This window comes from Fundulus heteroclitus, chromosome 24 (genome assembly GCF_011125445.2).
Source record: "Fundulus heteroclitus isolate FHET01 chromosome 24, MU-UCD_Fhet_4.1, whole genome shotgun sequence".
Taxonomy (NCBI): Eukaryota; Metazoa; Chordata; class Actinopteri; order Cyprinodontiformes; family Fundulidae; genus Fundulus; species Fundulus heteroclitus.
Window position 1 is genome coordinate 1,143,841 of NC_046384.1, and position 26,498 is coordinate 1,170,338.

At 38.8% G+C, this 26,498-nt stretch overlaps 2 protein-coding genes and 1 long non-coding RNA gene across 3 annotated transcripts; all 3 read right to left on the bottom strand.

Moving 5' to 3' along the window:
- Positions 1-1,719: 1,719 nt before the first annotated feature.
- On the bottom strand, positions 1,720-3,044 carry LOC110368016. The gene is made up of 5 exons (XM_036128345.1): positions 2,842-3,044; positions 2,655-2,755; positions 2,118-2,255; positions 1,940-2,049; positions 1,720-1,857 (listed from the first exon to the last, which is right to left on the bottom strand). The coding sequence occupies exons 1-5, from the start codon at positions 3,016-3,018 to the stop codon at positions 1,811-1,813; spliced, it is 573 nt and encodes a 190-aa protein (XP_035984238.1). The 5' UTR covers positions 3,019-3,044; the 3' UTR covers positions 1,720-1,810.
- A 4,132-nt stretch (positions 3,045-7,176) lies between these two features.
- Positions 7,177-8,698, bottom strand: LOC118557899. Its single transcript, XR_004928094.1, has 2 exons — positions 8,655-8,698; positions 7,177-8,292 (listed from the first exon to the last, which is right to left on the bottom strand). It is a non-coding gene; the product is annotated as an uncharacterized LOC118557899 (long non-coding RNA).
- A 789-nt stretch (positions 8,699-9,487) lies between these two features.
- LOC118557864 (gastrula zinc finger protein XlCGF57.1-like) lies at positions 9,488-10,996 on the bottom strand (the record flags this gene model as incomplete). Its single annotated transcript, XM_036128339.1, has 2 exons — positions 9,488-10,882; positions 10,964-10,996. Coding segments are annotated over 2 exons (1,428 nt in total), but the record flags the coding sequence as incomplete, so codon positions are not given.
- Between the last annotated feature and the right edge of the window lie 15,502 nt (positions 10,997-26,498).

Consider the following 26,498-nt stretch of genomic DNA (forward strand, 5'->3'; position numbering starts at 1 on the left):
GCATTTAGGAGGACTAATAAATCCGGCCAGATTTCTAGAAAGAAGAGCTGCACCATCCAAAGTAGGATGGATGCCGTCTCTCCGGATCAGACCAGGTTTTCCCCAGAAAGTTCTCCAGTTATCAATGTAGCCCACGTCGTTTTCAGGACATCACCTAGACAACCAGCGGTTGAATGATGACATGCGGCTAAACATGTCATCACTGGTCAAATCAGGCAGGGGACCAGAGAAAATTACGGAGTCCGACATTGCTTTAGCAAACTCACACACCGAAGCAACACCAACTTTAGTGACCTCCGATCGGCGTGATCGGGTGTCATTACCGCCAGCGTGAATAACAATCTTACTGTATTTACGCTTATCCTTAGCCAGCAGTTTTAGGTAAGATTCTATGTCGCCCGTTCTGGCCCCTGGCAGGCATTTAACTATGGTCCCTGGTGTCTCTAGTGCCACGTTTCTGACTATTGAGCTCCCAATAATCAGGGTCGGCTTCTCAGCGGGTGTGTCGCTGAGTGGGGAAAATTTGTTTGAAACGCAGACGGGTTGGTGGTGAACTGGGGGCTGAAATCTAGAGCTATGCTTCCTACGAACTGTCACCCAGCCGGCCTGCTTACCCGGCTGCTCGGGTGCTTCTGGAGGACCACTAAGTGAACTAACGCTAGGTCTATGTGGCTCCGCGCTAGCAGAGGGGCGGCTATCAGCTGGTCTTTCCATAGCACGGAGCCGGGACTCTAATTCTGACACCCTCGCCTCCAAAGCTACAAAAACACTACATTTATTACAAGTACCATTATTACTAAAGGAGGCAGAGGAATAGCTAAACATCTGACACAGAGAGCAGGAGATAAGGGGAGACTTAGTCAGAGACGGAGAAGCTGAAGTAATAGTAGGAGAGGAAGCCATTGTGGAGCTAAAGCTAGGCTAGCGCCCTTCTACCACGCCAAGAGAGCAAACCGTGAAACACGAGGAGTTCCCAAGCGTGATGTGCAGCAACAGAAAATGCTTTAAAAGTGCTTATGTGTTAGAAACAGATGTTACAGCAAAGAGATTAAAGATAAAAGCGAGAGAATCTGGAGCAACAAACCGTTGCTCACGCAGTGAAAACAGGAAGTGATACAATACGCCTTACCGCAAACAGGAAGTGACGTCAGACATTGTTTGTCCGGCTCTTTCTCCACAGGTTGGTGAGGTGTCCTGATTGCAGCAGTATCATCAGTTACATTTATTTTAGTCTTCTTCAAATTGTTGCCATACACAAAATTAGTCTCTTTTGGTCAGCAAACAACTTCTTTGACTTATGTTTCTGCTGTGATATGCTTTGCAACTGTGACGTCTTACAGAACTTTATTTGGTCCTAAATTATGTTTAATCCACTAATCAAATTGCTGAAACATATGAATAATTAGTGGGAATCAGATTAACTCACATTTAATTCAGTGTCAAAGATGTGGGTGTGACTATTCAGCCATTATGTTTTAATTTCAGTCACGAAACAGTTAAAACACATTTTCCTTTTTGTGTAGGGAAAATAGAAAATTATGATCACCAAATTGTGGAAAATGGAAAGGGTTGTCTATATTTTCTGTGCTGCTGCTCTTTATGCAGAAAATGGATCCACAGACAAGTAAAATCTATTTATTAACTGTTGGTCTATGAAAAGCAAAATGCAAACATTTTTCTGTAATGAAAGGAAAGGTGGAATCTGAGCCAAGTAGCTTTGGTATCAAAAAAAGATTTTATTGGTTTGACAAAAGATTTTTATGTAGAAAACAAATGACAATAGTTAAAATAAGGCACCCTGGAAACATTGTTATTTTTTCCTTGGTCTTCTTTTAGGGGCACGCTTTGAAGGTTGTGCTGTAAACAAAGAAAGACAATCTTTATATTTCAAGCAGCTCTAACTGTGGCAGGATACAAAAAGCCTGAAAGCTTCCCATACCTCCACCCTCACCAGACTTCAGCTCCTTGGCCTCCTGGATTTGAGCAACAAGACTTTGGACCCTTTGTGACGCAGCCGTTCTCCGCTCCTCCAAAACACTCATTTGTTCTCTTGAAGGTAGAACATATTGTCAGTTTACTCCTGGGCTTTTCATGCGGCACACAGCACTTCCAGTTACCTGTGCAGAGCTGCCTGCTCAGCCCGCTTTTCCAACAGATCCTGTTCCTCTTGCAGAAGTCTGCCTACTTGTTGCAGGGCTTCTACTATCTCCTCATTGCCTGTGATCAGCTCCATTCTCTGCTGAAGTTCTCTCCTACTGCAGATGAGACCAGAGTAAAACCCTGCTGCATGTTTATCATTTTGCTTGTCCGTTTAGCAAACTTTTAATAAATAATCAAATTGTCAAGAAATGACTTCTATATGAAATTTGAGGTCCTTCTACTAAGTTGACAGATTCTTTTATTTCTAATAAGACCTCTAATAACCCTAACCCTAGTTCAAAGGTAAACTTAAATATTTCCTTTTTCGGAAATCCCGGATCAGAACCACAGTTTCAGGAACTCCCCCAAGAATGTGACGCATCGTCTATTGACCAATGGCTTGCAGCTTTTCACGCATGCGGACTGGCGTCCAGGTGACAGGTGTGACTAGTGTGATGTAAATGTTTGCCCAGCGGCAAGCTGAGAGTAAAAGCGGCGCAGAGAACAGTCGGTACCAGCGGGCCGTCTCCTCCTGGACCAGCAGCGTCTCCTGCAGAACCTTCTCCGCTTCCTGGCTGCTTTCTCTGATGGCACGCCGCAGCTCTTTGACCCGTTCCTAGGACACAGAAGCCTGTCTTCACAAACCCTTTTCAGGCCGAGGAACCAGTCAAGCTGCCATCTTATGCCAACAAGCCAACTTACAGGCGTGTCTTCCTGGGCGAGGATCGGATAATCAGCAGCTTCTGCCATGCTTCTCTCCTCGGGGCTTGCGTCTCCAGAAGGCAGCTTCCTCTTCTTCTTCTCTTTTTTTATTGCGGTTGGCAAACAATTTATAGGTGCATTACTGCCACCTTCCAGTTTGGAGTATGGATCAAACATTAATCTATTATATTCTCCCCATAATGTTCTTCTGAACTAAAAATACCTACAAATGTGCTAGAAAAACTACTCAGTCCTTCAATGGTCTTGTGGTGTAGTGGCATTGTTGGTGGTACTGAGACTGAAGGTCCTAAATTCTAATCCTGCTAAATCGTTTGTCATCAGAATCATGGGGAAACAAACTAAAAAAATAAAATTTGCTAGGAGAACAGGTCAGACAGGGATGAGTCTCATGGTGTAGTGGTGATGTTGGTGGCACTAAGAATGCTGCTCAAAGTTCTGAACGTCATGGGTTCAACTCTTATCAAGTTGTGTTATCAAAATAAAGGAAAGAAATGAAAAAAAAATAAATGAAGTAAATGATTGCTGTTTGCCAGCCAACATCCTCACAGAAACTTAACGTTGACATTCCTCTTGTTTTATAGGAGGACGTATGTCCAGATCATTATTCTGAGAAGAAAGGGTAACCAGGAACAATGAACATTTCTCTCCCAATGAAGATAAAACCATTCTGCCAGTTCTTTTTCCAGGATGAATCCTGAATGTACAGACTAGAACACTCACTCGTATGAACAAGGTTATGATGTGATGGCTTATATTATCAGAACTTATTAGAAAATAAATTATTAGGTTAGAGTAGTTTCCTTGATAAGTCAGCAGATAGAAAATCTAACTGGCAGTTCCAATGATCCAGATTTTAAATTCTTATGTAGTACACCCAGTCTTTATGTTTCTGATCTGGTGGCTAGAGTGGTTATGGTCTCATGGTGTGCTGGTGATATTGATGGTAATGATAGTACAGAGACTGGTGTTCAAAGTTCTGAGGGTCCTGAGTTCAAATCCTGCTAAATCTTTTGTTATCAGAATGATGGGAAAATGAAGAAATAAATGCGCTAGGAGAGCAGGTTAGAGAGGGAATAACCTCACAGTGTAGTGTTGATGTTGATAACACTGAAAAGGCTGTTCAAAATTCTGAAGGTACTAGGTTCAAATCTTCTTAAGTTTTTAACATCAGAGATGAAAAAGGATGAATGTGCTAGGAGAAGTGCTCAGTGCTTGAATGTTCTCATGGTGTAGTGGCATTGTTGGTGGTACTGAGAAGACGATTCAAGGTCTTGAGTTCAAATCCTGTTAATTCTTACCAAGTTTTGTTATCAAAATAATGGACAGAAATGAAAAAAATAAATGCGCTAGGAGAGCAGGCTAGAGTGAATAGTCTCATGGTGTAGTGGTGATGCTGCTGGTGCTAAAACTGAAGGTTCTGAGTTCAAATCCTGCTAAATCTTTTCTTATCGGAATGATGGGGAAAAAATAAATAAAAATAAATGTGCTAGGAGAAAAGGTCAGGAAGGGAATAGTCTGATGGTGTAGTGGTGATGTTGGTGGTAATGTGAAGGCTAGTGAAGGTCCTGAGTTCAAAACTGGTTAATCCTTTCAGGGTGGATGTGCAAGGGGAAGAGGTTAGAGAGGTGGTGGTGGTAGTAGTAGTAGTAGTGTTGTTGGTAGTACTGAGAAGGCTAGTGAAGGTCCTGAGTTCAAATGTGGTTAATCCTTACAGAGTGTTATCAGAAAGATGGTGGATGTGCAAGGGGAGCAGGTTAGTGGTGTTCTGAGGGGTGCTGTATCTGGTAAGCCTGGAAGAAACCACCCTCTGTGGTGGGTTGGGGAGGAGAGTGGAGCTGTGGCTGAACTATGTGATAAGAACAACCCATCACAGAGGGAGTTTGATCCAGGCTCAAACCTAGGAGAATAGGCTAGAGAGTGAATGGTGTAGTGCTGGTGAGAGGGTTATGCAAAAGTTCATAGTGGCATTGGTGATGGTAGAAAGGCTAATGTTTTTACCTGTAATCCTAACTGATGAAGGGGTGAAATACATGTGCCCATAAAATGTTGTGTCTATGGTGACAAATGATTTGCATAGTCTCACTGTTTATTCTCTCAATTGTGTTGTATCTGGTTCAGATCCTGCCTGCACTCTAATCAGGCCTCCCTCCTTGGTGCATTGGGGAGGGGACTGTACCCTTCCTAGCACTGGACATGTAGTTCAGACACAGACCCCTTCCCAACCCACCACAGAGGGAGGTTTGATCCAAGCTCAGGCAGAATTTGTACCAGATGCAACTAACCCTACACCACCTTCCAACATCTGTCTCTCTACAACACCACACACAGTCTTACTACCACCACTTATTTAAACATTTACTTTATCCACCATCATTCTGATAACACCCTGCACTGATGGAACTAACCCACAGGACCTTCCAGTATCTGTCTCCATACAACACCACCACACCATACACCGTCTAACCACCACCACTTACTCTCTAACCTGTTCCTCTTACAGATTTACTTTATCCACCACCATTCAGATAACACCATGTAAGGATTAGCTGGATTTGAACTCAGGACCTTCAGAACTTTGACTAGCCTTCACAGTACCACCAACATCACCACTACACCATGAGACTATTTCCTCCCTAACATGTTCTCCAAGCGCATTTATTTTTTTAAATTTCGTTCCATTATTTTGATAAGAAAACTTTGCAAGGATTAGCAAGATTTGAACTCAGGACCTTGACTCACCTTTTCAGTACAACCAACATCACCACTACACCATGAGACTAATCCATATCTGCCCACTTCTCCTAGTGCATTATTCTCTTTTCTTTTTTTTCTCCTTTTTTAAATTTTTCTCCCATCATCCTCATAACAAAAGAATCAGCAGGATTTGAACTCAGGAACTCCAGTCTCAGTACCAACAACAATAACACTACACCATTGAAGGACTATGGAACAGCAGGAGCTGGAACTATTTACTCTCTAACCTGTTCTCTAAGCACATTTATGTTTTCATTTCTTTCCATTATTTTGATAACAAAACTTAGTGAGAATTCAGGACCTTCAGAACATTGATTAGTCTTCTAAGTACCACCAACATCACCACTAAACCATGAGACCATTTACTGTATAACCTAATCTCTCATTTATTTTTTTCTTTTCTTTCCATTACTTTGATAAAACTTGGTAAGACTTAACAGGACTTGAGCTCAGGATCTTAAGGACTTTGAATATCAGTCTTTGTAACATCAGCAATAGCACTACACCATGAGACCTTTCAAGGCCTCCCCTGTTCTCCTAGCACATTTATTTTTTAATTTCTTTCCAATATTTTGATAACAAAACTTAGTAAGACGTAGCAGGGTTTGAACTCAGGACCTGAAGTCACCATTTTAGTGCTACCAACATCACCACTACACCATGAGACCAATCCCTCTATGATCTGTTCTCCTAGCGCATTGGGTTTTTTTTTTTTTTTTTTTTTCAAATTTTTCCCCATCACTCTTATAACAAAAGAATTAGCAGGATTCGAAATTAGGACCTTCAGTATCATCAACAATGCCACTACACCATGAGACCATTGAAGGACTGAGCACTTCTCCTAGAACATTTATCCTATTTCCTCTCTGATGTTAAAACCTTGCAATACTTAAGAGGATTTGAACTCAGGACCTTCAGAAGATTGAACACCAGTCTCTGTACTATCAATAACACCAGTACTACATAACCACTCTATCCGTGAGATCAGAAACATAAAGACTGGGTGTACTACATTAGAATTAAACTCTGGATCGTTGGAACTGCCAGCTAGATTCTCTACCTGCTGACCTACCAAGGAAACTTGGTGGAGCGATGGCCTAGTGGTTAGAGCATTGTACTTGCATCCCTTAACCCCCGATTACTCCCCAGGCGCTGCACAGGGGCTGCCCACTGCTCCCCATGGGGATGGGTTAAATGCAGGGAACAAGTTTCATTGGGATGTATGTTGCAATGATAATAAAGATTATTATATAAACCTAATAATTTATCACATTTACCCTGAAATAAATTTTTAAGTTCAAGTTCTGACGATGTAACAGTTAAATCGGTTAAATTTATTCAGTAAGTAGAACTTTTATTGAACAGCAACTAAACTGTAACCAAATTGAATGAAGATGACCATTATCTTATGTAAAGTTACTTAATTGAGATTATGTTCCTATGTGTTCGCTAACATTGTTAGCTGAATTAAGGTAACGTCAAACCCTGTTTTAGCTCCTGTTACAGATTAAAAGTCATAGATTGATATCTAGTTCAAGTGAAACAACTGGTAAACACAAAGTAAGTAAAGTTTTTTTATATTTTAAAAGAAAGAAAATCAGGAAATGAATTTATTACAGTGTAAAAATACTAAATAGTAACATCACAAGAACAGCTTACAAGGAAAGCATCAAAAATACATACATTTAACTAAATGCTTGTCTAAATAATAGTGTGTTCAGCTGCTTTTTAAAGGACTCATTAAACAAAGACTCTCTGGCCACACGGAGAAGAGGACAGTCTGGGGGCAGCAAGCACATCCCTTAAAAAGACAGAGTGTAAGCTTTAAGAATGATTACAGGAGCATTTAAAATAACTTAGATTCTAGCATTGCAACTTGCCATTAGAAATCAGGAGAACACAATTTCTATAAAATGACTGGGTCATAGTCAAGATGGGGAAAGGGAGAGGAGACAAACAGGAAGTTTTGGCAGGATAGTGGAACAGAAAAATAAAAAACAGGGTATTATTGTTGCCTTTGTCTGTATACCAGCACATATAGGAATTAAAGGACTGCTAAGTGGGCATCAAAAATAGAAGCAATAATATCTTTTCACATTAAACAAAAATTTCCTTTTATGAACTTTATGAGTGAATTGTGTTGGTGAGAGAAAAAAGAATATAGCAGCCAGTGTGCCAAAGCAGCCAAATGAATTGCATTTAGTTTATTGCACAACTGAACTGAGACCTGTCAGCTACTCAGATTAATTTACCGTGGCATGTATGGGTTATATAATAATTAATCATGGGGTGAAAGTTAGTTTAGGCCAGCTGTAGAGTAGGAGCAATAAACAGACAGAAGAAGTTGGGTTCAGTCACATCACCTGGATGGATGATGGATGCAGCTGTAATCTAGCTATAGAGAAGTGATGAGGTTGGTCAGGCTGATGGACAATCAGAGGCTTGTTGTCTGGACTGCCTTATCAGGGAGGTTGTCCCAGCTGAATGGAGACGATTCCCAAAGTGACCAGGTTGACTGACTGTGCGAGAACACTACTGGTGGTCCGTATGGTCAGCGGTCCTTTTCTCTATGCGTCTATCAAAGTGCTGCTGCGGCCAACGCCAGTCCAACAAGCCAGATGAGACGATGTTGTTCTACTCCAATGGCTGAGATCAGGTTTGATCTGCCGTGTAATGCTCCATGTTGAAAAATAAGAGTAAAAGTCAGGATGTGGTGACGTAAAAATGAAATACCCCACACTAGACTTGGTTATGTGATCACATCAGTACATGCATTTAAATTAAAAGTCGGAAAATTTCTACGTTTCCACAATAAGCATTTAATTAATAAAAAAACCATTGTTCACTAAGGATTATTTTGGTGTTTTTGTCTTATTAATCCTTTTCAGACTCAAACCAGAGGGTTTGCATACATTGTACATGTACGTATATTATTACGAAATGAACGTTTACGTCTTGACTTAAATATATATCCTAATTTTTTATTTATACATTGATTTAAGTAGAACATGACTAGTGCAAAATTAAGTTGTATTTACCGGAGATGAAGTGTAGACTGCAAATTCTGTGGTGGTATGATGGCTCCCACAGTCGATTGGGATTGTCTGCCTGCATCCTTTTCATTGAAATTATGAATTTCTTTCTTCTTTCTTCGTCCTTCGGTAAACGACAGAAACGTACATCCGACGATTTGGAATGCCTCTGTGTGCAACCGGGAGCACAAGTCGTAGGCATTGTTTAGATTCCAAAAATAAACTAAAAGTACGCTCTAATTCACCCATTTTGTCACGGTGGTAAGCGAAAACAGTACTGTTTCTGCCTACCAGCCCCAAAGCCATTCATTTTGGCGATGCTGATTGTCCAAATGTTTCTAAATTTTCCCTAGCAACAGTATACGATTGGTTATTTCGCTACACCTGTAGGGCTCCTTGAGTCACAGCCTCAAAAGTGTAGAAGAAGAGAAACGATACGTTCTGTTGGTGGAAATGCACTGTTAAATGAGAGTCAATTGGTGTTTTAATAATGCTTATTACATGTAGCCACGTACTATTAAGAAAAAACTGACATTAATAATACTTTTAAAATCTATATATATATATATATATATTGACTTTTCTCCTCCACATCTAGGGAGGCCGAGCGCCCCCTATGGGCCAGCCGCCACTGATGGATAGCAAGTAAAGATTGTTTCCTTTAATGACAAAAAAAATTTCTCAGTAAACAACAGCTGCAGCTGAGTAAATATTCATAGCAGAGTAAGTTTTCCTCCTGCGTGCATCGTCAGGTGTTTGTTTAAATTAGATTTTTTGCTAAATCTTTTTTCACACACATCGCAACTGAAAGGCTTCTGTCCTGTGTGGATTGTCATGTGTCTGTTTAAATTAGATTTGTTGCTAAATCTTTTTCCACACAGATCGCAACAGAAAGGCTTCTGTCCGGTGTGGATTCTCATGTGTGTGTTAAAATGTGATTTATGGATAAATCTTTTTCCACACAGATCGCAACAGAAAGGCTTCTGTCCTGTGTGGATTCTCATGTGTGCGTCTAAATGTGATTTTCGGCTAAATCTTTGTCCACATAGATTACAACAGAAAGGCTTCTGTCCTGTGTGGATTCTCATGTGTGCGTTTAAATTACATTTTTGCCTAAATCGTTGTCCACATAGATCACAGCAGAAAGGCTTCTGTCCTGTGTGGATTCTCATGTGTGTCTTTAAAGCTGATTTGTGGCTAAATCTTTGTCCACATAGATCACAACAGAAAGGCTTTTGTCCTGTGTGGATTCTCATGTGTGTCTTTAAAGCTGAGTTTTGGCTAAAACTTTGTCCACATAGATCACAACAGAAAGGCTTCTGTCCTGTGTGGATTCTCATGTGTGTGTTTAAAGCTGATTTGTGCCTAAAACTTTGTTCACATAGATCACAGCAGAAAGGCTTCTCTCCTGTATGGATTCTCATGTGTGTGTTTAAAGCTGATTTATCAATAAATCTTTGTCCACATAGATCACAACAGAAAGGCTTCGGTCGTGTGTGGATTATTATGTGTGTGTTCAGAGTTGATTTTTTGCTAAATCTTTGTCCACATAGATCACAACAGAAAGGCTTCTGCCCTGTGTGGATTCTCATGTGTGTGTTGAAACCTGATTTATCAATAAATCTTTGTCCGCATAGATCACAACAAAAAGGCTTCTGTCCTGTGTGGATTCTCATGTGTGCGTTTAAATGTGATTTTTGCCTAAATCGTTGTCCACATAGATCACAGCAGAAAGGCTTCTGTCCTGTATGGATTCTCATGTGTGTGTTTAAAGTTGATTTGTAGCTAAATCTTTGTCCACATAGATCACAACAGAAAGGCTTCTGTCCTGTGTGGATTCTCATGTGTGTGTTTAAATTATATTTTTGCCTAAATCGTTGTCCACATAGATCACAGCAGAAAGGCTTCTCTCCTGTGTGGATTCTCATGTGTCTGTTTAAAGTTGATTTTCTAATAAATGTTTTGGCACAGTCTTCACAGCTAAGCTTCACTCCTGGTTGGACTTTCCTTCGTGAGTCCACATTTTTCTTCGTTATAGAACATTTCTTATACCCAGAGTCTGACAAGTGCTTCAGCTCAGACTGAGGGTGCTCTACATCACTGTCCTCTTCATCCTTCTCAGTGTCTTCAGCCTCTGAAGGAGTGGAAGCATCTCCATGATCTTGTATCCTGGTGAATTCTTCTCCATTATTCTCTTCTGGAAACTCTCTGCCTTTAATCTGGTCTGGATAAACCTGTGAGAGCAGCAGAGACTGTTCATCATCCAGACTCTTTATGGGAGGAGCAGAGACTGGAAACCTGATGGCATTAATCACCTCCTTCCCATTGAGTTGCTCTCCTGGCAGACTGATGTATACTCCCTCCTGTTCCTCCTTTATGTGGGGGGGCTTTGGGTCATTCAGGTCAGCAGGAGGTTTGTGGTCTAAAGAAGCTTCTTCGTTAACATCTGCAGGAAACATGGAAACACATTAGAAAGTATTTGATTCCAGCATTTTAATAAAGACATATTTAGGTAATTTAGTTAGATTTCATTTTTTTGGCATTTCTTGTGTTCTCTTGCCTCACAACCTGCCACGTAATATGGATTGTTGGATGATTTAGTTTACACCATTTCATTTACAGAACAGGCAGCAGAGTAAAACACAGAATAAAACAACAAAACTGGGCGATATGTCCTACAATCGATATAGCGATATAATGAGCAGTTCAATAACGATTAATGGACAATAAAACACCACCCACACAAAAACCACAAGCTACTTCAAAGCCAGGGATATTGATGGTATAATCCACCTTGACATTCATGGTGACTGCCCTTGTCCCATCCTGAAAAATGGTTTGGGTCACACCGCAGTTCATACCTCCTCCAGCAGGGTTGGAATGGCCCCAAAAAGCCCAAGTCCAGACACCAGAGAAGAGAAAGAGGCTAGAAGACTAGGACTGAAAATGTTGCTTACCTCTCAACTTACTCTTAGGCTTTGGGATAACTGACAGTAACTACACTGCCAGCCTCAATGAGTGTGACGGAGCATACGTTTGAATCAGGTCAGATACTGAGGGCATGACCATGTGGACACTTAAAAACAAATTAAAGAACTTTAAAACCAATTTGGAAATCAACTGGAACCCAATGTAGAGATACCTAAACAGAAGTGATAATTTCTCATTTCTTTGCATCAGTTAAATGTCGTGCAACAGTGTTTTGAAATAGCAGAAGTAGATTAGTAATCTAAATGGGTCGTAATAAGCTGTCAGGTACTGAGATTGGTGAACCAGAAATCAGCCACACACACAGTTTGGTTTTCAACAGTTTATTAAAGGTGATGGTTGGTGGGGAAGGAAGTGACCCAGACTGGAGCAGGTGGGAGATGATGGCAGGAGCAGGCGGACGTGAGGCGAAGGAGACGACGAGGCAAACGACGAGGGACGAAAGACAAGGAAGAAGACTGGTGAAAGGTAGAATGAAGGGCGAAGACGTTCCGGCGGGGATGAGCAGACTGAGGAGGGATTATGTAGGCAGGTTGACAGGTGGACTGAGTCTGACTTGACTGACTCGGTGGCAGGTGGCAGTGATCAGGCGTGGAACAATTATTCTCAAGGATGTAATTCTCCTGAAGAGGACCCACTTTTTAAGTCTTTGTTCCTACATGATCTACATGAAAGTGTACGATATGATATGATATGATATGATATGATATGATATGATATGATACGACGGTGGCACAGATGTTAAGTGTACGATATGATAGGAAATAATGTGACCATGCATTGCAGGGAAAATAACTTTTCCATGCTGGAGATGTGCATATATGCTCAGTTTCTTTGGAGCACTTGTTGGCATTTCGACAGAAAACAAAGCAAGTTTAGAGACTTAGACCTTCAAACAGGAAAAAGACCTAAGAAAAAACACAAATTCAGTTCTCCAGTGATTCAGCAGACTGAAAAGTGTGGAGACAGGTTGCAGAGAATGCCTAAAGAGTCAGATAAATATCAACCTTATCACAATGCAAAACCAAAAGGTAACATTGGTAAAAGGTGGAGCCATTCCAGAGAAGTGATCACCAAGGAAAACCTTGAAAGTATCTGCAGAGATTTTCTCACGTGTGTTTAACAAAAGTCCAAAAGCAACCCCAGACTCATCATGCCCCAGCGTACGATAAGCTTGAAAATAATTTCTAACACGGTTTATCCTGTTTTAACCCTTTCTTATCGTTTTGGGACTTAAGACATGATGAAGGTTTTATTGCTCAGCTGGAAAAAAGCTGCCCCTCCAACTCAAACGGTGGATGGAAGATGTTATGAACCATCTAAAGCTTGAAACATACTGTCAGCGACTCTGTTCATAGATTTAGAGTAACCTGGCAGCCATTTATTTCATATTTTGGTACTTAATTCTCTTAAGATTAACATCTTACCCAGCCCCTCCTTTTTACCTCTTTGTTGAACCTGATAGCTGAATCTCATCTGTCAGCACGTGCTGTTGGCTGAGTTTGTTCCAGCAGTGATAGAATTATTATTACTATGTCTACATATTTTATGTTATTTACTATTTTCATTTCATTTATCATATATATTTACTCTTTACTACTAAGAAGTTTTAAGGTTTTAGATCTCTCTCTTATATTTGCAGAAGGCCTGCAGAAAGCAGAGAAATATGTTGTGACTATGATAAGTGTTTTTTATGAACTCTATTCAGCCATCTGGAGTGCTGCACTGTGTGAACTGCTTGGTTTTATCTGGAAGGTCACAGTTATTTTGCTTATCCCTACCCCTTAGATTGACAATGGAACCAGGGATTCCCTTTCCTAATAAATAGAGAGGGGGCAACGGATTTGCTTCAGATCGGATTTGGAGATCTGTATTAAGCATCTCCGTTCGATCTCCTTGCAAGATTATTTGAAAACCGATCTCATTGTTGTCTCTCCTTCTTGTGTTGTTAATGAATGTTTTAGGTGTTTGAACCTGACAAGCAGCAAAAGCAGCTTTGTGTTTCCTCACAGACCAGCAGACTCTAGCATGAACACTTGACCCAGAGAGTCAGGAGATCTGAACTGGAGCCTCTAGTCAGAGGTTGAAGAAATAGGATGGGAGCACGTAGAGTCAGACTGAGCTGACATTTTGTCTGATAGGAAGCTGATGAATCCAGAGAGTTTTGGCCTTTAGCTGCAACACAGGACACACAAACAAACAAACCCAATCCTTACTGTTGATAGGAGCAGCAGTTAATGGAAACCTGCTATCAGTCTCCTCCTTCACAAGGAGCTGCTCTCCTTCCTGATGGACCCCGGGTTCCTCCTGTTCCTCCTTTATGTGGAGGGGCTCTGACTCCTGCTGCTCCCCCTCAGGACTCTGTTCTTCAGGAGCCTCTTCTTTAACATCTGCAGCCAACACTGAAACACATTACATGCTTTATGAACAACTAGATCTTTACAATGTTACAACCATGGAAAGATTCAGTTTAGAGAAAAAGATTTGATCAACAGTGTAGAGAAAACTGAACCTCAGGAACTGACAGTTTCACCCTAGAAATGATCACCGGTATCTTTAGGGTCATTCTGTTGTGGGAATTTAATGTAATTATTCCTTTAAAATGTTTAATAATGGCTAAATTGGATAGATTATGACAGTTAAATAAATACAAGAGATAAAATATGACAGTTAAACATTGATTTATAAATATATATTTTTTATTTGAATATATATTTGTAGCTGATTAATCGATCAGTTATTGAGTAAATGTCTATTTATTGTTTTGTTGCATTTAATGGCACAGTATTTATTTAAGTGAGTCATTGATTTATTTCATGCTAAGCTAGCATTAGCACCTCCTAAGATACATGCTAAGCTAGCATTAGCACCTCCTAAGATACATGCTAAGCTAGCATTAGCACCTCCTATGCTACATGCTAAACTAGCATTAGCACCTCCTATGCAGAGCTGCAGGCTTAGCCAGTTTTCTGGGGGAAACCCTGCAACGAGTTCTGATGAAGAGGAGGAATCCATCAGCTGCTGAAAACGGCTCCTAAACTTTAGCTCCATCCACAAAGTTAGCATTAAGAAGGAAATCTCCAAACCTGATGGGTGCAGCAGAACTCTGGGCTGGAAAACATCCCCCATCATTGGTGTCTCCTCTGCTGCGTCCTGCCGCTCTTTGAGCTCCTGCTTCCCTCCAGTTTCTCCGCTGTGCCTCCAGCTGCTGGACTTCTTTCCAGACTTCATCACCTGCAGCAGCTGCTGCTCTCTTCCAGCTCCACCAACACCCCCGATTCTGGCCTCACAGCAACACAAGGACAAAGAACCCGGAAGTGATCCACGTGGCTGCGCGTTGGGGAAGAGGCGCATAAAACACGGCCGCCATCTTGGTGCGGTCATCCTGCAAACAGCACCAGGATGCCAGAGGCGGATTCTCAGGGTTTCTCATAAACCTGTTTGTAAAACGAAAGATAATTATGTCAAGGTTGCCTATGTGCTTTGATTTAAATATTGTTCTCAAAAATCTGATAAAATAAATAATTTAGCTTGTTTTTGTAGTGTTTTTGAGTCATTATATTAGAATGGGTAACATAAGACCCTGATATTTTAACGTTTTGTTCCCAAAAGTATTGTTTCTATGTATATCTTATTACATTGGGGATAAATTTAACTTTCAAAAAAAAACCAAAAAAAACATTTTCCTTTTCCATTAGTTTTCTTTTAATTTTGATCATTATTTCAAGATGTTGTCTCTTTATTTCCTCCACCCCGTTATGGAAACTTTGAAGGCTCTCTGAATATTATCATAAAATAAAGTGGGATAGAAATCAACATTTTCACATAGATAAAATGTCCCCCATACTAATTCAATCATTTTAATCTGAAAGATTACATAAAATCACACACTTGTGTCCTCTTATTTCCTGAAATGTGACTAATCAGGGAAAGCACTATTATCATTTTTCATAAAACATGTTTTTTAACCTAAAAATGTAATCAAAATTAATTTCACATGATAGCTGTCAAAATTTTAGGTAAAAGTTAACAGAGATTAAATTATTTTTTCAGCATTTCATTTTTTTAATGAAATTGTAGGTGTGACGGGGTTGAGACCAGCATAACAGGGTTGAAGATGGTAACGGGGTTAAAGGGATAAATTCTATTTTATATATTTACTTCAATGTACAGCACTTTCCGTTGGCATTGTACTGCATTTGATTTGGAACCATAGCAAGGACACCAGATATAAATTGCTTTTGAATTGAGCTTTATTACTCTAAAGTAAAACAAAATAGCATATTCCAAACAGTAAAACATTAAGTGAAATGATTAAATGCAACATAATCTGAACTGTATGTGTGTGTAGGTATAACAAAGTCTCAAGGGAGATGTGCTTTCTTAGGCATTTCTCCATTGCTTCTTCAACATCTTTTCACAAAGTAGAGTTTAACTCTTGTGTTTGCTTCAGACAAGGTCCTGAATAACTCTTCTGCATCTGGGATGTCATGGCCTTTTGCCACCATCTTGTCAGCTTCTCTTTTTAAGGCTCCTCTATGAGGTAAGATCACTGTCAAAAGAAACTTGTACATAAAAGTACAGTTCTGTGCATATTAGTAAAAATTTCCACATTTCAATTGTTTACTTTTAAATCACTGCTGCATTTTATACTTTAATTCACAAGCTGTATGCAACGAAATTTCGTTCTGTATGCACTCTGTACATACAAAATGACAAATAAAGTTGTCTAAGTCTAAGTCTAAGTCAGAAGTTGTGCATAACAAACATTTGTAAACTCATAAAAATTGAAATATCATGCAAAAGATACAACATACAGTTTAAATAGTTACAACTTCAATAACTAATATATACAAATTTCAAGTTTAAATTTGGGCTTTACTCTTCATGAACACAAATAGCAGCGGCTGCTTGAGAATACAGATTTTTTCTTTGAGAATATGAATTCACAACAGTGGTCTGACGTCACGGTTTCCAAGGCTGGTTAATGGAGCACAGAGTGCGTAGATAGGAGCTGCGCATGTGTTCTTCAGACTCATAGACAATATATACGTAGACGCCCCATTGGACGCTGCCGCCCGCTAGGCTGACGTGCCTACAGGGCGGCCATCTTGGGTTAGACCACAGATCAGACAGCTGCTGTCAGAATGAATAGGAGGCAGCTCAGATCTCATTTTAATCATAAGTTCACAATGCTCGTGACCTTTCAGCTAGATTACACATATTTATCCAGAACCAAAGCAATTTAAACTGAAGTCAAACTGGATGATATATATATATATATATATATATATATATATATATATATATATATATATATATATATATATATATATACTATATAAGATATATTAGGATATATTATTATATATAAGATATATTAGGCATGTAGACATGGTCAAGAGAATCTCCTGCAGCTCAAACCGAGCATCAGTATGGGGAAGAAAAGTGATTTGAGTGACTTTGAACGTGGCATGATTGTTGGTGCCAGAAGGGCTGGTCTGAGTATTTCAGAAACTGCTAATCTACTGGGATTTTCACGCACAACCATCTCTAGGGTTTACAGAGAATGGTGCGAAAAAGAAAAAACATCCAGTGAGCGGCAGTTCTGTGGGCGGAAATGCCTTGTTGACGCCAGAGGTCAGAGGAGAATGGCCAGACTGGTTCGAGCTGATAGAAGGGCAACAGTGACTCAAATAACCACCCGTTACAACCAAGGTGGGCAGAAGAGCATCTCTGAACGCACAGTACGTCGAACTTTGAGGCAGATGGGCTACAGCAGCAGAAGACCACATCGGGTGCCACTCCTTTCAGCTAAGAACAGGAAACTGAGGCTACAATTTGCACAAGCTCATCGAAATTGGACAATAGAAGATTGGAAAAACGTTGCCTGGTCTGATGAGTCTCGATTTCTGCTGCGACAGTCGGATGGTAGGGTCAGAATTTGGCGTCTACAACATGAAAGCATGGATCCATCCTGCCTTGTATCGACGGTTCAGGCTGGTGGTGGTGGTGTCATGGTGTGGGGAATATTTTCTTGGCACTCTTTGGGCCCCTTGGTACCAATTGAGCATCGCTGCAACGCCACAGCCTACCTGAGTATTGTTGCTGACCATGTCCATCCCTTTATGACCACAATGTACCCAACTTCTGATGGCTACTTTCAGCAGGATAATGCAGCATGTCATAAAGCTGGAATCATCTCAGACTGGTTTCTTGAACATGACAATGAGTTCGCTGTACTCAAATGGCCTCCACAGTCACCAGATCTCAATCCAATAGAGCATCTTTGGGATGTGGTGGAACGGGAGATTCGCATCATGGATGTGCAGCCGACAAATCTGCGGCAACTGTGTGATGCCATCATGTCAATATGGACCAAACTCCCTGAGGAATGCTTCCAGCACCTTGTTGAATCTATGCCACGAAGAATTGAGGCAGTTCTGAAGGCAAAAGGGCGTCCAACCCGTTACTAGCATGGGGTACCTAATAAAGTGGCCGGTGAGTGTATATATATATATATATGTATATATATATATATATGTATATATATATATATATATATATATATATATATATATATATATATATATATATATATATATATATATACACTCACTCATATATATATATATATATATATATATATATATATATATATATATATATATATATATATATATATATAAACAACATATATATCCTCAGTCACATCTCTCAGAAATTAGGGTGTTTAACGTACTTCTCTCTGCTTCCATCCCTGCTCCTCATTAGCACATATTGTGTTTATGCCGGGAAAAACTGTAACTGCAAAGCATGAGGATTATCTATCAGACAATCTTACTTATGGAAGGTAATTCCCCAGGTTGTGGTTTGTAGTGTCTTTTTATTTGCGCACCCATATCCAGAGCAAAAGTCGGGAATCCTGGAAAGTAGCTCTGGAAGTTGCTACTGTCAATACAAAATCAAAATACTATCTGTTAAGGTTTATGCTCTGATTTATGTTTTTATTTCACAGATTTGTAAAAGGAAGTAATGTATGAATCGGTTTCGTCACGTGGTATGGTTAATAAAAAGCCGAGTTCAGGTGGGTCGGGTATGCCCCGCTTCTCCTCTCTCAGAGCACAAACGCAACTAGAGTGTGGAGTCCTGTTTCTGCTGCTGAAATCTATCTTCTGGGATAACGGGTCTAGCTGCTGTGTAGCCACTTCTGCCAACAAAAACAATGGGAAGAAGAAAGGAGAGGAAGATGGTTGTATAGGATTCAACGGAAAGTCGGAGAAATTAAGATAGCAGAAGGAAACAGAAGAGAGGAAACAGTTATTTCAAGACTTAGATTTAGACACAGGATTAAATAAAACACTATTCAAAATAGGGAAACCTACGTCAGGTAAATGTGAATATTGTGGATAAGACGAAACAGTAGAACGTGTAATGATGAATTGTAAGAAATATGAAGAAGAATGAAGGAATTTGGTGAGAGATCTTAATAAGGAGAAAGTTAAATTAGATATAATAGATATTCTGCAGAAAAAGTGAAAAAAATAAATGTTATTATTTATTTAAATAATTAATAGTAACAGGAATAATTAGGAGGATTTAGCATTTTTAAATTAATATTATAGATATAGATATATAGACACATATGTATAAGCATCTTTGGGAATTTAGCCATTTTGACCCACACTCCTCACCAGTTGGTGGCGGTAATGCACACCGGAAAGCTGTTTGCCAAGAAGAAGAAGAAGAAGAAGAAGAAGAAGAAGAAGAAGAAGAAGAAGAAGAAGAGCCGCCGCGTTGATCCTCCGGGTTCTTTGTCCTTGTTCTGCTGTGAGGCCAGAATCGGGAGTGTTATTGAAGCTAAAAGAGAGCAGCAGCTATTGCAGGTGATGAAGTCTGGAAAGAAGTCCAGCAGCTGGAGGCACAGCGGAGAAACTGGAGGGAAGCAGGAGCTCAAAGAGCGGCAGGACGCAGCAGAGGAGACACCAATGATGGGGGATGTTTTCCAGCCCAGAGTTCTGCTGCACCGATTAGGTTTGGAGATTTCCTTCTTCATGCTAACTGTGTGGATGGAGCTAAAGTTTAGGAGCCGTTTTCAGCAGCTGATGGATTCCTCCTCTTCATCAGAACTCGTTGCAGGGTTTCCCCCAGAAAACTGGCTAAGCCTGCAGCTCTGCATAGGAGGTGCTAATGCTAGCTTAGCATGTAGCATAGGAGGTGCTAACATAGACATAATATAATAGTAGACGTGTCGTTAGGCGGGTTCTGCCTATGCTGCGATGCGTCAGAGCGTCCGCCATCTTAAATGTGGCAAATCTGCAGTTACTCAGTCACTTAAACAGTATCAGAGGGACTTTAATCTCTGAATATACTTTGTATTCGTAGTATTTTTTTTGTAATGTTACAAGTTTATTTTCGTGTCCCTTCAGCTTCATTCTCCTGAATTTATTCTCCTAAAGAATAAAAATATTTAAAATAATCTAACCTGGCCTACTCCAGGAGTGAAATAATTCTGCAAACTGTGATTATTCTGGAAATCTTCCCCCTTAATTCTCATAATATGATGTTTTTATCATAACATTATCACTTTTGTGTTTGTTTGTTTATTTTTACTTTATTGACCTAGGACTTTTTTTTTCTCATATTATTAATTTTACCTTTTTAATACTCCCCCAAAAAGTCTGTTCCTAAAGGTTCACATGTGACACGGTTTTATGAAATAACGGTTTTATGAAATAACGGTTTTATGAAATAACGAAGACCACAATGTTTAGATCAATTAACAAATTGATCCGTATATTCATAACACATACAAATATATATATATATATATATATATATATATATATATATATATATATATATATATATATATATATATATATGCGTGTGTGTGTGTATTTATTGCAGCACAGGAATGAGGCATCTTCTCTGATCCACGTTCACAATAACAGAACTCAACTTCTTTCTGCCACATACAATATGGCGGTGACGTTGACGTGCGAACCTGCGCCCTATGACGCGTCTACGTATATATGTCTGTGGGTGCTAATGCTAGCTTAACATGTAGCATAGGTGGTGCTAATGCTAGCTTCCCCCCCCCCCCCTCCCCAATGAACTTTATTTAAACAAAGTGAGTACAAACAAGTAAGGCAATAGCAACAGTACAGTTCTGTGGAAGGCTTAGTAGAGGCAGATTTAAAAAAAAGGAAATACAAAGTAACATTGATAGGGAAAAAGAACTGATAATAATGAAACAAAAATTAACACAGCAACATGTGGATTCATATGTTAGGATTGTTGTAAATCGGTGGGCAATTCCATTGGTATTTCAGTCAGGTATTTGTATGATTCGATACATTTAAGTCATGTCAAATATATCTTGAATTTAGATTTTAAAAAAAGTTAAATATTGGGGATGATCTCAACACTGTTTATGAATAAAGAAATTTGCTAAACACAAAATCAGGTTACAACTGAGTTCTATTGTTTGTCTTTCAATTGTATTCCAAAAACTACCATATCTGTAGAGATAGAGTTAGGGAGGCAATTTTTGATTTGATTCATCTTTCTAAGCAATTCCAAAATGTTTTGGTTTGATTGGATTCATAGAAGACATGGTCTATCGTTTCTACATCACTTTCACAGAATGAGCATTTAGTGTCATCAATATTAAAACAAATTCTTAGTAGTTCTTTTGAGGGGTAAATTGCATTTAAAATCTTAAAGTGAGTTTCTTTAGCTTTTGGTTGTATGAGGAGTTTTAAATAAAGAGTTCTTAGTGTTTCAATTGATTTTTGTTCAAATTTGCAAAGAATTTTATTTTTGTTTATTTTCCCAGGGAATATAGTTTTGTTTAGACAGTTTCTAATTGTGTGGTTATTGACTTTTTGGTCAGTGATTGATGTTCCATTAATAGATAAGTTGGGTAGTTGTGGGGTTATGTAATATGTTACTATATTTTTAATCTGATTAATAAATTGTTTTGGCAAGGCGTTAAAGGCATACTATGCAACATTTTCAGTTAATTAATGTGTTCCATACCGTTTTGGATGATTAAATGAGTCATTTCAGGTCGAACAAAGGTTTTCTCGGCCGCCCTGGGGGTCTGTGGGGGAAATACCGCACTTGCAAGAGCTCACGGCCTGCACACAGAGAAGTCTCGCTTTAAGGCGAGAACTCCATGTGTTTTTGCCCTGCCATTCACTATATGCACGCGCGAAAGCAACAACAAAGAACCGCGTGTTAACGTCAAATAAACATGCAAGCATATCGAGTTTTATTATTATTATTATTATTTTTTTTTATGTTGGCGAGACGCTATCGCGGCGGCCGCGGCGAGGCGGCCGCGGCTTGGCGGTGGCGGTAGCGTCTCGCCAACATCAAAAAAAAAAAAAAAAAATAATAATAATAATAATAATAATAAAACTGGCGAGGCGGCAGCTTGGTGAGGCGGCCGCCCTGCCTCGCCAGTTTTATTATTATTATTATTATTATTATTATTTATTATTATTTCGCCCTCTGGAGGGAGCCTCGCTGGAAAATCAACCCCGGTTGCATAGTATACCTTTAAGTAAAATTCATCTTTTGGGGGGAAGAACTGATATTTTGCACAGAATTGTTTGTAATTTAACAAGCAACCATTAGTGTCCATTAAGTGTATAATAGACCAAATATTTTTCTCCATCCACTCTTTATAAAATAATGATTTATTGAGATGTAGAATTAATCTATTATTCCTTATGATAGAGGAGTGTGGCGAGTAGTTATGAACATATATCATTTTCCCGTGTAGTAACTTGTTGATGGAACTCTGATAGTTTAATGGTCAATTTATGTATATTGAAATCAGCTAGGAGTACAAGTTTTAGACCACCTATTTTGTTAAAAATATAATTAGGATCACAATACCAGAATAATTGGGAATTTTTAATCCAGGATTTCAACCAATTAATCTTAAGGGTTCCATTGAGACATTCAAAGTCAATTAATTTCAGACCGCCATCTTTAATTTCTTTGACCATATGACTTTTACGTCAGTAGTGTGGCCTGTTTCTCCAAATAAAGTTCATGTTCATTTGGTTAATAGTTTTGGTTATGCTATTTGGGATGGCAGTACTATAAGTTGAATAAGTTAACCTTGACAAACCTTCCATTTTGGATAAGTAAATTTGTCCTAAAACAGAGAGGTCTCGTTGGAGCCTTGCGTTAAGTGATGAATTAAGTTACAATTGGAACTTGCTTGTGATTTTTTTTTTTATTTTTTTTTTCAAGAAAACGGTGGTGTCGTCTGCTAACTGGCTAATAATGAATTCTGTACCGAAAACCTCTAATTTCTTAAGTCTGCACGGTTTTTAAGATAGGTAACATTTCTACAACTAAGTTAAACAGATATGGTGAAATGGGACACCCTTCAGGAATTCCTACATTAATGTTAAACCTAGCTGTGGTGCCTTTAGGAAGTATTACACAACTATTAATGCCTTGATATAGACCTTTAATTAAGTTAACAAAGTTTGCTCCAAAACCTAAATATTCAAGAACTAAGAATAAGAATTGGTCTTCCACTGAGTCAAAAGCCTTATAAAAGTCAAGGAAGAGCATAAAGCCATCATCTTGGATCATGTCGCTATATTCAATAAGGTCTTTTACCATTCTAATATTGTTATGAATTGTTCTTCTTTTTAAGAAGCCGGATTGAGATTCTGCAATAATGTTTGAGATTACCGATTGGGGACGCATGGTAAATATGTATGTTAGTAATTTATAATCTGAATTTCTGAGTGTAATGGGTCTTCTATTCTCAATAAATCTAGGGTCCTTGTCTGGTTTGGGGATACATATAATAATTCCTTGTTTCATTGTGGTAGGTATAGTATGACTTTTAAAAATATCCGTAAAAACTTGATGCAGTAATATTTTGATGATTTCCCAAAAGTGTTTATAAAAGTTTCCAGTCAGTCCAACCAGACCTGGTGCTTTATTTAATGAACAGCGATTAACAGCCTTATTTAGTTCTTCTATTATAATATTGTTGTTGCAGGTTTTTTTGTAGTTATCTATTTTAGGGATAAATGTTTCAATTTGATTAAGAAAGGTTTGAGATTTTGATTCAGAGAATTTGGAGGTATATAAGTTGCTATAAAATTTAAAGATCTCTGTTGATATTAATTTTTCATTGTTGGTTTCACAATTGTTTATTATTAAGGATTGGATAGAATTCTGTTGTTGTCTTCTTTTTTCCAGATTACAGAAGTAGGTTGTGTTTTTTTCTCCTTCCTCGATCCATTTCACTCTTGATCTAATAAAGGCCCCTTTGGCCCTTTGAAAATACATTTCATCCAGTTTAGGTTGGGGGATTCATATTTATTGTTTGTCTTCAATTGAGGGGTTGGATTTATTGCAATATATATTTAGTTGTACAATATCAAGTTCTCTTCTTTGGAGTTCTTTTTTATTCGTTTACTGAATGAGAGAGAAAACTGATCTTTTACTTTAGGAATTCCCATTTTTCAACAGGGTCATTTAATTCTTCAGGATGCTTTATATTCTGGATTAATTCTTTAATTTTTTTGGCAGTAGGTGTCATTTTTTAGAAGACTGTAGTTAAATTTCCAATATTTATTTGCGCCTGGTTTCCAGTTTTGAGGTTTCATTTGTAAGGAAATCAGACTATGGTCAGTTAACAGTGCAGCACAAATGTCTGAGTTGATATCATTGATTAATAATTAATTTGATATAAATCAGTAATCAAGTCTTGATTTGCTATTTCAACTAAACCATGAACATTTTATACAATTGGGATTAAGATGACGCCACACGTCCACTAGATTTTGTTCATTGCAAAAATTGTAAATATTTTGTTTGGATAACTTTATTTATGTTTAGAAGGCCTTTTATCATAAAATTAATCTTGGACGAGGTTGAGATCTCCACCGATTACAACATTGTTTGTTGAGTAAAGTGATTTTAGCAGGTCTAAGTTTAGGGTTATTTATTCTAGCATTAATTTGTTCTGGTTTGGATTATTATAACCATATATATTCAACAAATTAAGAGTTATGTTATCCAGACAGACAGTGAGGAATAACCAGTGATAATTTTCATCCATTTTACCTGATATTATCTTACCTTGGAAGTTTTTAGAAGAATAGCTACCCCTGCTGATCTTGATAAAGAACCATGATGAAAATAAGCTTCATCTCCCCATTGTTTAGACCACAATTTATCATCATGTTTTGAGTTTCTTGTGAGAATGTTATATTTGCATTTTTACCTTTACAAAATCAAAATAAACTTTTCCTTTTAGTCAAATCTCTTAGGCCCCTTGCATTAACAGAAATTAGCGAGAGTTCACTTTTCAAGTTAAACATAAGGAATTAATACAATAACAAAAAAGTAGAAAAATAATTAAAAATAAGGTTGAACAGTATTTGAATGGGTTTTACCTGAGAATAAATTGAACTTTAGGTAGCAAATTAGAAATGTCCTGTAGAACTATTGTCTCTTAGGAGTAACTCGTTGACCATTGATAAAGACATATGGACCTTTAAATACCGCCTTTATTCCAGCTTTCCGTGCTTGCTCTGCTTTAGGTCACAGGGCCAGTGGGGCTTCTCTGTCTTCTTTGGTGAAGTCCTCAGAGAAATGCATGTTGAGCTTCCTGCTGATGGGGTGTTGCTTAGTGGATCACCAGAGTTCATCCCTGAAGACCCATCCTAAAAACTGTAGAATAATCTGTCGTGGGTGGTTGGGTTTGTTTGGGCCAAGACGGTGTACAGTGTCAAAGAAAATGTCCATCTTCTATTTCCAATGCGGCATAATCTGTTTGAGATTCACAACTTTCTGTCTTGTCTTCCTCCTTTTGCTCTTTTAAGCCTTTAATGCTTCCTTTTTTCACCTCCAGAATATCACCAAAATTAGAAACATTCTGTCCAGGGATGATGCTGAAAAACTAGTCCATGCATTTGTTACTTCAAGGCTGGACTATTGTCATTTTTTTTACTATCAGGAAGTCCATAAAATGCAGTTCTAAGTCTTCAGCTGATCCAAAATGCTGCAGCAAGAGTTCTGATGAAAATCAACAAGAGGGATCATATTTCTCCAATTTTAGCTTCCCTTCATTGGCTTCCTGTTAAATCAAGAAAAGAATTTTAAATTCTTCTAACGTATAAAGCCTTTAATAATCAAGCTCCATCATATATCAGAGCTCTGATTACCCCGTATGTTCCTAACAGAGCACTTTGCTCTCAGACTGCAGGTCTGCTGGTGGTTCCTAGAGTCTCTAAAAGTAGAATGGGAGGCAGATCCTTTAGCTATCAGGCTCCTCTCCTGTGGAACCAACTCCCGGTTTTGGTCCGTGAGGCAGACACCCTGTCTACTTTTAAGACTAATCTTAAAACCTTCCTTTTGACAAAGCTTATAACTAGAGTGGCTTATGTTACCATGAGCTACCTCTATAGTTATGCTGCTATAGGCTTAGTCTGCTGGAGGACATCAGGGCCTGTTTTTCTCACTCTACTGAGTTCTACTGTTCTCCAATTTTGAATGACTGTTGTCATTTCAGCTTTTAACTTTTTGATTTTTCTTTTTTCTTCATAGTAGGTACACCTGGTCTGGCGTTCTGTTAACTGTGACATCATCCAGAGAAGACGGCTCACCCGCTACTACCATCTAATGTAGAACAGATTACTGGATCAATGTGTGCTTCTGTGCTTTTTTGTCTCTCTTGTTGTGTCTCTGCTCTGTCTTCTGTAACCCCCAGTCGGTCGAGGCAGATGACCGTTCATACTGAGCCCGGTTCTGCTGGAGGTTTTCCTTCCCGGTAATGGGAAGTTTTTCTTTCCACTGTCGCTTCATGCT